The sequence below is a fragment of the Netta rufina genome (assembly GCF_964035555.1).
Source record: "Netta rufina genome assembly, chromosome: 2".
Classification (NCBI taxonomy): Eukaryota; Metazoa; Chordata; class Aves; order Anseriformes; family Anatidae; genus Netta; species Netta rufina.
In genome coordinates, this window is record NC_140124.1 from 149,711,857 (window position 1) to 149,724,430 (window position 12,574).

The 12,574-nt window shown below is 35.9% G+C and overlaps 1 protein-coding gene across 3 annotated transcripts in view; it reads right to left on the reverse strand.

Annotated features, from left to right (window-relative positions):
• The window catches only part of ASAP1 (ArfGAP with SH3 domain, ankyrin repeat and PH domain 1), a 125,176-nt gene that overhangs the window by 24,353 nt on the left and 88,249 nt on the right, over positions 1 to 12,574 (reverse strand). For all 3 annotated transcript variants that reach the window (XM_084282901.1, XM_084282900.1, XM_084282899.1), the window contains exons 15-22: positions 11,834 to 11,997; positions 10,165 to 10,298; positions 9,613 to 9,704; positions 8,596 to 8,782; positions 7,341 to 7,426; positions 5,644 to 5,759; positions 3,492 to 3,559; positions 754 to 861 (exon numbers count right to left, since the gene is read on the reverse strand). In XM_084282901.1, the coding sequence (XP_084139027.1) occupies positions 754 to 861; positions 3,492 to 3,559; positions 5,644 to 5,759; positions 7,341 to 7,426; positions 8,596 to 8,782; positions 9,613 to 9,704; positions 10,165 to 10,298; positions 11,834 to 11,997 (955 nt within the window). The remainder of the gene's footprint in view (positions 1 to 753; positions 862 to 3,491; positions 3,560 to 5,643; positions 5,760 to 7,340; positions 7,427 to 8,595; positions 8,783 to 9,612; positions 9,705 to 10,164; positions 10,299 to 11,833; positions 11,998 to 12,574) is intronic.

The window sequence follows — 12,574 nt, forward strand, 5'->3', positions numbered from 1 at the left end:
TATAGCATTAGTCATCCTCCTGAGGATCCTTGCACAGATTAACATTTTGTTCTCTACTGTCCTTGAGGATATGTAAATTATTTGGGTTTCTGAATTTTTCAGTCCCAAATGTGTTTAACTTTATTATCTGTGAAATTTCTTTCTACAGCACCCATGTAAAATATGAGAGGTGTATTCCCATTTACTACAGAAACAGAGCACAGAGTAATTAACTCACTTGCTAAAGTAGGACATTGAAGCTAAGTTTTGACATCTTCTCAGATGGCAATTATCCTATGCCCTCAAGTTCTGTCTTTTCATTACTTCTTTTTAAATCAGGAATAAATTGCACAGCACAGTTTTTGAAAAAATACATAAAGTTACTGATTCAACAATTAGGGGTTTTTTTGTTAACTTATGGAAGAAGTAAGTATGCAAGATGTGGATTTCCTTCAGCCAAAAATGTAAAACCTAGAATTCTGAAGGGAATAGTGACCACAAAGTAATCTACGTTTATTGATTTGTATTCTCTTGTATGTCTTGTCAAAGCAAAACTTCTGAACCTCAAGCCTAAAATAATTAGGTTGACAAAGTGCATTTAAAAAGCACTCTGGCAGTCTTTAAGCAGACCTTAAAACTAACTTCTCTCCACAGCCCCCACAGTATCTGTAAGGAAAAAAAAAAAGTTAAAATGGATATCAAGTTTTCACTCATTTCCACCGAATGGAAACACTATCAGCTTTTTGCAAAGTCATATCAGTAACTCATGTTTACCTTATCATCTAAGTCATCGTCACTTTCATCAATTTCTTCCTGCCGAAGATTCCATTCATACTCTACGTGGACATGTGGGTTTAGCTTTCCTGCCTTGGCTTGAGAAAGCTGAAAAAGTAATTCATATTAGAATACTTGCTCTTCCTTCAGTGTCAATGAAGTTAGCTTTGTAATAGCAAGCAATTAATGGAAATATTTAGTTTTAACATTTCCGAGACACTACAAAGAAAATTTCAATCAAGGCAATCATACAAACCTCCTCCATTTATTTGAGGTACTGAAGAACTGCTAAAATCCAAAAAAAAAAAGGAGGATTTTATAAATATGTGTAGAAGATGTCATGTTTGGCAAGCATTTGAAAAGATGGTATGGAGAAAACATACATGCACAAAAGCAGTATGCATCTGGAGACTTCCTTTCCAAAACAGAAGGGCAAAAACTGTTTATGAAGTCTTGTACCTATGACTACTACCTCTCTAAACTCACAGTCCTTGTGTTGGAATCACAGCGAAGGTACCTATCCTCATTTAAGTATTCAAATGTTCTTTACCTTCTCCTCACTGGGATCAGGCCAATTCCTCTACTTTGCCAGTCCAAACAATGTATTCACATTCTTTAAAAATCTACTACTACTTCAGTGATCAGAAAAAAAATGCAGTTCATGGTTATTCTGAGGATATAAATCTTCTGAAGTAAATTCATTGATTTCCCGTCATTATTTATTCCTTCACATGCTTTAAACGTAGGCTACTAAGAATCATAGAAGAGCTTGCGTTGGAAGGGACCTTAAAGACCATCTAGTTCCAAACCCCTGCCATGGGCAGGGATGCCACCCACTAGATCAGGTTGCCCAAAGCCCAATCCAGCCTGGCGTTGAACACTTCCAGGGGATGGGGCATCCACAGCTTCTCTGGGCAACCTGTGCCAGTGCCTCACCGCTCTCTGAGTAAAGAATTTCCTCTTAATCTCTAATCTAAATCTCCCCTCTTCTAGTTTAAAACCATTCCTCATTATCTGGCTGAGCAAAAAGTTGCTCAGTGTCTTTTTTATGATCCCCCTTTAAGTACTGAAAAGCTGCAATGAGGTCCTCCCAGAACCTTCTCTTCTCCAGGCTGAACAGCCCCGGTTCTTTCAGCCTGTCTCCATAGGAGAGGTGCTCCAGCCCCTGATCATCTTCGTGGCCCTCCTCTGGGCCTGCTCTAACAGCCCCACATCCTTCTTGGGCTGGGGGTCCCAAACCTAGATGCAGGGCTCCAAGTTGGGCCTCACAAGAGCAGAGCAGAGGGGGACAATCCCCTCCCTCAACCCTGCTGGCCACCCCTCTGGTGATGCAGCCCGGGACACAGTTTGGCCTTCTGGGCTGCAAGCATGCAGCTTGCAGTGCTTGGTACTAAGTGATTCAGGAGAGGCTGTAGCCAAACAAGATCTTTTCTAAATAAAATTTGCAAGAGAACGTATTTACAATCTCTTATGCAAGTATTAGTAATTATCAGTAAGTAACTAATTTAGTTGAAATTTAATGTAATTACACAGTTAAGACTCCAAGCAACAGAAATTAGCTCAGTAGATCTATTATTTTGCAAGCATTTAGATATTTCTTATTTCATCTTTTGTTTTTGCCCATGGCAAACAAGATGCTCACTCATTTCTGTCTCACTCCTACCCTCATCTCATTGTTATTTCTGAGAAAAATGCTGATAATTTTGCTCTTCAAGAATGGAAGATATGGAAATAATTAAATGAAGCAGAGCATTTACACTAACTATAATAGATTGAGGTATTTGCAGAATTTCAATTACAATAATCAATGCAATTATTTGCTAGATAAATTCACTGATAAAATCCATTTTTTTTGTGTTTCTTCTTTAATACAATCAACTACTTCACTTTAATGGCAGATATTACTTTCTTAAGTATACTTTGCAAAGAAAAAAAATCCATTCCAACTGGATGTTGTAGAGCAGACCTGTTTTTCAGCTGCTGGAACACTCAAAACACTGGAAACTGCTTACAGCAGACATGGGAGTACTTGAGATGTCAGCAAGAGTACCACCTGATAAACCACTGGAAAATGTGGACTTGCGTATATAAAAAAAGAAAAGATTGTGAATTGTGAAGGACAAGCTCTCTTGATTGTGTAACAACTAATATATGACAAGAGCCTTTCATTGTCAAATGAGAGGTATTAAGTTCACTAGCTGCAGAGAACAAATAAATATCCTCTCTGGATTGTCAAAATGAGGCAGAAAAGGGCTGAGAAATACTAGTAAGCAGCCTACCGTTTTGCAAATTCTTCTGGCTTTGTCTTGTATGTGACATTTCCACAGTACTTAAGCTTTTAAATCCCTTAATAATACTTAAATTCACTTGCCTGCTAAATGCATGCTAGTCTGGAGCACATTAGAAGGCTAAGAACAAACAAGCTTGTTGCTCTGATCTAGAAACCTTATTCCTGGCTAACTGTTTCAGAAGAACACCTGGGAAACATCTTTTAAATCTAACACTTCCTTCCTCAAATAATTAAGTATTTCCAGTAGAAGTAAGTTTTTACCGAAACTGTTACAAAGAAAATGATTGTTACATTGCAAAGTTAAAAAAAAAAAAAAAAATCTGTGGTAGGGCCTTCAGATCACAGCATAGCCAGCTGGGAGAGAAGTTTGAAATACAGTGAAAGGTATATCTTAAGAGATCACATCTTTAAAAAAAGTGAACTTTTCCCCCACCCACCCCATTCTTACCAGTTCCTCACATTGGACAGCTTTCAGTCTTTTTGCCGTGTCTAGAGCTGTCTCTCCAGCTTGGTTTACTGCAAAATCAACAATAAGAAAGAGCAATTATTTGAGAAGTTTAAAGGATCGATTCATCAAGTTTCGCTATTCTTAGCAGAGTAACTTCTAAAAGTTTTCAGAGCATCTATTTACTCTACAGCAGCTGCAGCTCTAAGACTCCACTTTAATTGCTCATGCATTTCATGTATCATCAGGTTCTTTCTGAACAGCAGCATCTGCTGGGACAGTTCCCAAATCCCTCCTAACCATCTTAACAGAGAATACACAGAAATTTATTCAAGTGAGTTTTACTGGCAAGGGAGTTGAGTGGAGCTTGAAATGACTAAGTAGGAAAAGCAAGCAGACAGAGTAAGATAGCTCAAAAGAGAGAACTTCTAAAATAAAAAGAAAAATGCCTATGTTGATCCAAGCACATTTTACTCAAAGTGATTAACACAAAGTGGTATGAAACCTGAATTTGCAGACAGAAGTTTTATTCTAAGTTGATATTAACAAACTTTCTAGCTATTTTATATTTATGAAGACTGTAAAATCTTTTACATTTTAAAATAACTCCTGGCAGAAAGGTGATTTTAGTGACTGAGCACTGGAAACAATCAAACTGAGGCCTCGTAGGTAAATATCTCTATGTGTTATGTTATACATAGAATGCCAATCATTAATTCTAGAAAATAAAAAGCAGTCAGCTCGAAAGGCCACATTCAATAACTATGCATTCGAGGAGGTTTTATACAAATTTGAAAGAATTAAGATCCCTGGAGGAAGAGAGGGCTCCTTACTGAACGATCTGAGATGGATCAAGAGGTTTAGCATACTTAAGTATGAAAACACAGTATTTCTTAACACATGTAGGTTAAGAGACTACATAAATTCTAAACTTTCAGACATTAAGAATAAACCTGTGCTTCAAGATATAAGAAAATGTGGTGTTCCTACTTGATTTTTCAAGGATTGGGGTATGGAAGGGACACCAGAAAGGTAAGGACACTTCTGAGTTCTGCTTAGGAGAGAGTGACCAGAATGACCAATATACACACTTAAGCTTGTTCAGTTAGTTTCCCCATTTTATTAATTAGGGACATACATGCTAAAAAAGGTCATATCAAGTCTTTGACATAGTTTTAGAATCATTTCGTATTTTAAGGGTGTACTAAAAGGCAAAGATTTCTGCCATTGAGCTATGAACTTAACTTTAAAACAGTTTGTAGACTGGCCAGTGGAGGAAAATGATGTCAAAGATGAAAAAGGGAAAAATAGAAGTTCATGCTCTTCATCTTGTGCTAACTCTTGAGAAAGCTTCCTTCCTACAGCAAGAACTGACACAACACACAAGTTTTATAGAGAGATGATGACACAGCTCTTGAACCTAACAAGCTAGATTCAAAATACATTCCTACCCTCCAGCTACGACAGGGATGGGGAGCACGTAGCAAATTGATTATATTAAGAGTAAGCAAAAGTTTACAGAGATTCCATTTCTTGTGAAAACTTCTGCTAAGACATGATGAAAAATGAACTGATACAGGTATAGAAAGTGTTGTATCTTGCACACAAAGACAGCAAATAGAGGAAGAAGAAAGGCAGCTGAGAGAGCTAATCCCTTCTCTGATCAGCTACTGTGGTGGCTTGGGAATGCTGGGTGAAGCCACAGTGCCAAGTGATATTAACATTAAAAACAGAATTAACTGTTGTGTACACAAAGTCCACGTGCATCTGGAGTGGAATTAATGTGAACAGCCATTTGAAGCTCCTTAACATACAAGTACTAGATGAATTTTATGATACAAACAACAAACCTAGAATCCAGAGTATTCACAGCGTGTCAGAATAACGAAGAAAAACTAGGGATTATCAACTAGTATATCATATTAGAAATTTCTTGTTGCTAATCTTTTAAGACTAAGTTCAATTTCTTAACTGAATGCTTTCTTTAGGCTTGTTGGCAGGAAAATCTTCATCTTTAAAACACAGCGGAGGTTTTTTTGTTTGTTTGTTTTAACAAAAAAAGCTCAGAATACAGTGGGACATAAATAAAAGTGGTTGAAAATTTAAAGGAATTTTTAGGAAATCACTGTTTTCTAATATTAAATAATGCACTTACCTACATCAATAGTTGGTTTCCCCCTCAAAAGCAATTTCAAACACTCAGGCTTGTTATATATACTGCAGTAGTGTAGAACCGTATTACCCAATGCTGTTTGCTTATCCAGGTTTCCACTAAAAACAAATGGAAAAAAAAAATAAGAAAACATACAGTATATGCAATTCATTTCAGATCTAGCATCTCTATAAATAATAAAATAGTTATGATTTCACTTAAATACTTTATTGGGTGAATATGAATTAGAATTAAAGGAGAAGTGAATATTTTATTCATTCAAATGAATATTACTCCAAGACTATTAAGAATTATGGCTCAAAGCATATTGCTGGAAATTCCTGAGCTGCAGTTGAAAATGACTGAGAATCTACAGATGTTCATAAGGGTACACAGTTAGGGAAAGACAAGCTGTGCAAAGGGCTTCACAGGGTTTTTTTTAACAGTGTCCTTCCTTCAGTCTTCAACTTCTAAAATAAAGGTTATCCAAAAAACTTATTAACATATATTTGGATCAATATAATACACATTTATAAAAATGAAAAGCTCAGGAGATGACAACTATTCCTCCACTCAGTATTACCCATATTGAACAGGAAGAGCAGGCAAAATGCTGAGCCCATATGGTGTAAAAGTCCTCTTACATTTGAGATTCAGACAAAAATATTGAACGCTGACAGAAGCACATATGAAATGATAGTTACCCAAAGAAACTATAAAGTTACATAAATAACATATCAAATTATAAAAAATTTAAAAAAAAATCAAAAATAAAATTTTCAATAATACTCAAAATCATAACTTGGCTTCTAATACAACTATTAAATTATGGACCCAAATGGCTAGTGAATATCAGTTGCTTAGTTTTTTATTTGTTTAAATAACACTTTTATAATAGTCAATATTCCATTTAACTTAAACAAGTAGTGGTAGAATAAAGTTCAAGTGACTTGAAGGTTACAGAGCTAATCTGCACAGTGCCAGAGATGATGCCAGGAACAAGGACTCTGAGTCTGCTGTTACTGGAGGACCAAACTTCCTCCCTAACGATGCCTAAATGCAGTGCTCCATTAACATGGAAGGGAAGGAAAAAAACATTCACTCACTGCATTTCAAATAGCAGGTATGATTTCCTGTGCTCAAGGGGAAATAAATCATTCCTGAAATCAAACACCCAGCCCCTAGGTCAAGCATGCCCTGATGAATCTTTTAGGTTTTCCCTCACTGTCCAATCTCTCACCTTTCTGCAAAAGCCAAGCAATTACCAACTCCTTTAACTTAACACAGTTAATGAACTACTAGATTTACTTTGAAAGAGGTGTTCTAACTTCTATTCATCATTTTCTGATAAAGATCCTTGTTTTCCACTCTGTTTCCTTGTGTTTGTCCTGTATTTAGAAACTTGTCATCCATACTTTATCTGAACTATTCATTTTCATATGTTCTAAATCAATTATCTTTTTGCTCTACGTAAATGAAATTAAGATTAAAACAGAAACTTCCTTCTGTTTTTATTCTACTCTTTCCTCCCCCTCTACTGACTAGGAACATAAAGGTCAACTCAAAGGTATTAAATTAAGCTTTTTTGAAAGATATGGAAGGATAATAATTCTAAGTGATAAACACCATCCAAAGCATTGCAAGGATGGCTTTGAACACCTACATTTTCTGTAATTTTATCAAAAATGTGCAATCCATACCAGTTTTGTACAAGGAAGTCAACCAGATGGAGAGAGGTTTGGTCAGCAGTCCGGACTGCTAAATGAAGTGCTGTTTCACCTGGCTCCTAAACACATGCAAATAAAAGTTAGATTTTTGCATTTTTTTTCCCTGCAGAACTTATACCAGACCTGAAATATGTCACTTTTTTACAGTAAGTTATTCTACAGAAAAATATCCAGAAATATCTCAAAAACAGACACTGCATGCTTCAAAGGAAATGGCATCACTCTTTCTGAGATCATAGCTTGATCATAACCAGTCCTCCCTTTGGGTGGATAATGATGGATAAAAAAATCCCCAAAAGCCTTTAACTATTGAACTTGCTAGTAACTAAAAGCATCCAAAAGTGTTTCCATAACAAGCATCCTGTGGTATCTCCAGTGCTGGGGCTATATTGAACTTAAACTCTCAATACCAGCAGGTGCTCTGACCTTTGCCAAGTTATCTGCTTTCACAGAACTTGCTGAGAATGTTCTGAGATCTCTCTATATTGAGTTTAAAAGTAATGGGAAAAAATTTGGCTGATCAAGTGGTTGCACAGCATTCTATAAAACCTCTACAACCTCTATAAAATCAAGTTATGCTGCTCTAGAGTAACATTTCTATATGGATACTTGAAGTGAAATGGGACTGATTTTCAGAGAAACCATTACTGACTTCAGCAGGAACTGTTAAGTATTCAGAACTGTGTTAAATAAATTAAAAAAAAAAAAAAAAAAAAAAGCCTTTTCCTGGCTGATAGAATTATACTTTTGTAAATGTTTAATTACAAGCTGTGCAGGCATTACATTTATTGCTTCCTCCTATAGAATACACAGAGACCTGTATACAGCCAGTAATGTATTCCTTCAGCAGCTACTTCAAATGCAGATGTGATACTGCCTGTGGCATCAGCTGACTCTGGGTTCTCTGGGTTAGTAATAAGCCAAACCCTCTCTGTCTGGTCCTTTTCCTAAAAGGAACATACTGCAGAACCCTGCTTTTCAACATACTAAAGCTGTACCTACAATAGTGTATCACAGTACTATTGCATCTCACACTCCTTCAAACTAACTGCTGGCAACACACACAGTCTTCTATTGTCCCCCCACAAGGGCATCACATTAAGGAAAGCCAGAAAAACATTTTAATCCATTTTTTCTTTTAGCAAAATAGGCAGCAGCCTGCAGTACCGGACATTTTACAGATATACTTTACTTAAAATACTCAGCTTTGTTTACCTGATAAGCTTACCTGTCCAGGCTCTAACAGTGGCTCCATTAGCTCTACCCCCTCTGCATAGACTTGAATTAGTGCAAGTAAATCCCTGGATTTGACAGCCTCAAGTAATTCACTCAGTTTAGCTGCTGAAGATGCACAAGTCTTCCTAGAGAACTTATGATCTACATATTTAGCAGTGATAAATTCTTTACGTGCAGTCCTGTGGGGTGTGAAAATAGAGCTTGGTTTAGAAATTTTTAGAAAAACGGGTCAACAATTTAAATTTTAAATCACCTTGCCTAACTCAGTTTTCCCCCTCCCTTCAGAGTTTCTAGCAGATGAAGACTTATTTATTACTGTAACATATGCTTTTCTTGTAAACAACCCTGAAATAACGTATTTGTTCAATTGTATCCTGCATTCTTGCTAAATATGAAAGTTACTCTCACTCTGGTAACTAATATCAAAGATAAAAACAAAGCCTAAAACGTGATTTCTCATGGAAACACACCTACATATTAAAAATACAAGCATGAAAAACAGGCTCAAAGAAAAAAACATACGAAAGCAGCTACAGAACAGCCTAACAGATGAAAAGGTCTTCTGGCAAAACCACATCTGTTATGCTCTCTGTTCAACTCCTACACCAGGGAAAGGAAGAGAAAGCGTGTCACAACCTCAAGACAGTACTGAAACTAGTGTCAGCGTAGTTCAAGGGCATTACCATTTGAGGTTGCACTACAAAATTGAAAAACATTCAAGATTCAGTAGCATGCTCTATAGAAGTCCAAACTTACAGTTTTCTATAGGGAAGCTCAAGTAGCTAAAATGCAACTAGATAGCAGAAGACTAACTTTTAAGAAACACCACAGATGGAATTAAAAAATAAGTTTTCTGCCATTGTAGTCTAGCTTCTAGCTTTTTTTAAGCTTCTTTTTTTTTTTTGATTAGCTTCTAGCTTTTTTTTTTTAATTGCTTAAGACATTTTACAAGCATGTATATATTCCATGGTAAAATTAATATTGAAGAATTTAGAGATTCAAAACTTACATATCACTTGATGGACTCGGTTTAGGTGAAGGACTAGGTAAATTCCCTTCCATAATATCATTAAAACTATTATTTCCTACATTCTTGGCCAGCTGCAATAAAAAGAAAAAAAAAAAAAAAGGTTTTTGTTGTCTTTTTTTTTTTTTTTTTTTTAAATAACAGAAAGCTAAAACCTGGACTAGTAATATGCACTTTCCACACTATTAACAAAAAGTAGAACACAAAAAGTTGCAAAATTAAAGCACAATACTTACGTTAAAATGGAAAGCAATTAAAATCAAGTGTGAATCAGGATTTTTTTGTAAAAAAAAATCAGTTTTTGTGACTTCTCAGCCACAGCTAATTATTTGTATTTCTGGATAAACTGCCTCAGATACAAAAACAATGAAAAACTAGCAGCATGAACACTGGAACAATGCTGGTACACTAATCTGGAAGTTCTGGAAAAATGCTCAGACTTAACAGAAACTTATGCTTGGCAAAATTTGCTTTAAGTGAATACTAACTTTGCGAACTCACAAAAAAAAAAAAAAGAAAAAAAAATAAACTTACCAAGAGTTCAGACGTTCCTAATTTGTCTAATTCCAAAGACTGGATTCGAGAAATATGGACACCCATTTCTCTGTGTATTCCAGAACACTCTATGCAGGTTAAAATGCCCAGATTGGTTGATAGCCACGTTGGATCTGTAGAATTGAAAAACAAAATATTTAGTGGAAGTTCAAGAAAGGGTTTTCTATGGTGGAAAGAAATCCAAATGTAATCCGAAATAATTCCTCATTTAACCTTTTAACAAATGGAAATAAACTAAGAATATCTCATAATTTTCCCAAAAATGCAGTGCAAGTATAACCATACATTGTGACCAACAGAATTTGTTTTTTCAGATTTAGTGACAGTCCCAACGGCACTGAATTTAGACTTCTAAATCCATAATGTATGACTACATTAACACGTATAACATTTGCTTCTTCTAGAAAGAGGGTGAGCTTTTGTTTCCCGTTTCTAAAAATAACAGGCATCCTACATTCCACTGCTGACAACTTCTGAAGTCTTAATATTTACTTCTTAAATAGTATTTCTTCATAAAAAAATTGACCATAGCATTCTGCAACACGTAGAATAGTAATATGTTGTGGAAAATTTAAGGAACTAAGGGGTTAGTCCAATAAAAAAAAGTGCACTGTCGTGGAGATCTCCATCCTCAGATTACAAATGTTACTTAAGGAGCAAGATCAGTCTTTTGAAGGAAAAATAGTAACTGTAGACATATTTTGTATACATACGTGTCTTCAAATTAATCTTCCTTGTCCGAAATATTAACAGATAAAGCATTAAATCAAGACTTTAAAGCAGAGAGCTGGGGTGCAGGAGTGAAGCTTAAAACTCCACTATAAATTAGAAGATTAATTAGAACTGTAATCCAAAATTTCTGTAGCTTTACACAACTAAATAATGGAATGAACCAATTCTAGGACTTGACATAATTAATTTGCAATATTCTACTTTGTGTTTCTATCTAGGTATTTCTCACGTGGATCAGTTCTGCATCAGTGAGCATCTCCAAGATACATTCTATCTACTCAGTTCCCAGTGAAGATCATCTTCTTGAATTACCTCCTTAGATTTGAAAGCTGTAACAGCTACCAAGTACCATACCAATTCAGTAGTCCTATGCCAAGCTGCTGCTTCTTAAACTCCAAGTGACATATAACTGGCCTGTAAGTGTACTTCTGAAGATAAAATTGGATAGGATTCTAACTCTGGGTCTCATTTCTTTGCATAAAACTACTTATTCCATCTACAAATATTTTTTGATACTGCAATTCCAGTAGTCTCATGCCAAGATAAAACCTCAGAGTAAAATCTGGGCCAGGTCAAGTTTTCCACAGTCATTTTCTAAGCATTACTCACTTCTACTTAGTAGCATGCACAGGATCAGTGATGCCAAGCAACTTCCATTCAAGTGCAACAAGCATCTAGAGACAGTGCAACAAGAACAGTTCAAACTCCAGAGGGGCTTGAACTGCTGGAAGTAAGCACAGACAACACACAAAAATATTTTAGTGAATTAAACAGAACTAACGTATGAAAGTCAATATTTGTTCTTTTAAAAGCAGGTTGAAGACCGATCAATATATTGCTTAAAAATTAGTTTGCACCTCCAAAGAAAACACTTTGCTAGCAACAAGAAGTTGATGACATTAGCAAATTGAGATACCTGGTGAGCCACAATCACAACAGACTTCATTGCCGGGTAATCTCTGTATGTCATCAATAATGGCTTTTGTCAGATCCTCTAAACTGTTCTCCCCTGTGCTCTGCTCTCCACGGAATGCCATATTTAATGCTTCTTCTTTGCTGTTAGTCAGTACTGATATCCATCTAGCACAAGATAAAGACCTTAATGAAGATCTGCATTTGCAAATACAAATTTATCTATAAACAGTAGAAAGTTTTCCAGGAACAAAATATTAGTGTTGATATAGAGGAAGAATCACATTTTGGGACCGAATAGGGGAAAAACTGAGACACAAAGGAAAAGAACTGAGAAAAGGTAAGAACAGAAAGACAGAGAGAATACAGGTCTCAAATCTAAGGTCCCTTTTGGCAATCAAATTTTAAGTTAAAGCAGTGCAGTTTTCAGTCTCCTCAAAGAAACAGACGCTGTGGAAGAGAAAGGCTGCCAATAAACTCCTGTAAATTTAGCTGTCGTAAGTAGGTGTCTTCCTAAAAAGTAGATTTTCCTAAAGCCTATCCCATTAGTAGAAGAAATTCTAACCACTATTTTCTTCCATGTACATCGTTCCTTGCAGAGGACAGAGCAAGCACATTTTGGAAGATGTTGATTGCCTTTCAAAATGCAAGTCTCAGTGCACTAACCAGAGCCAAGCATAATGGCCACATTAATGAAAATGGCCATGGCAACAAATGGGTAAGGAGTTCAAAAAGAGAAGATGAC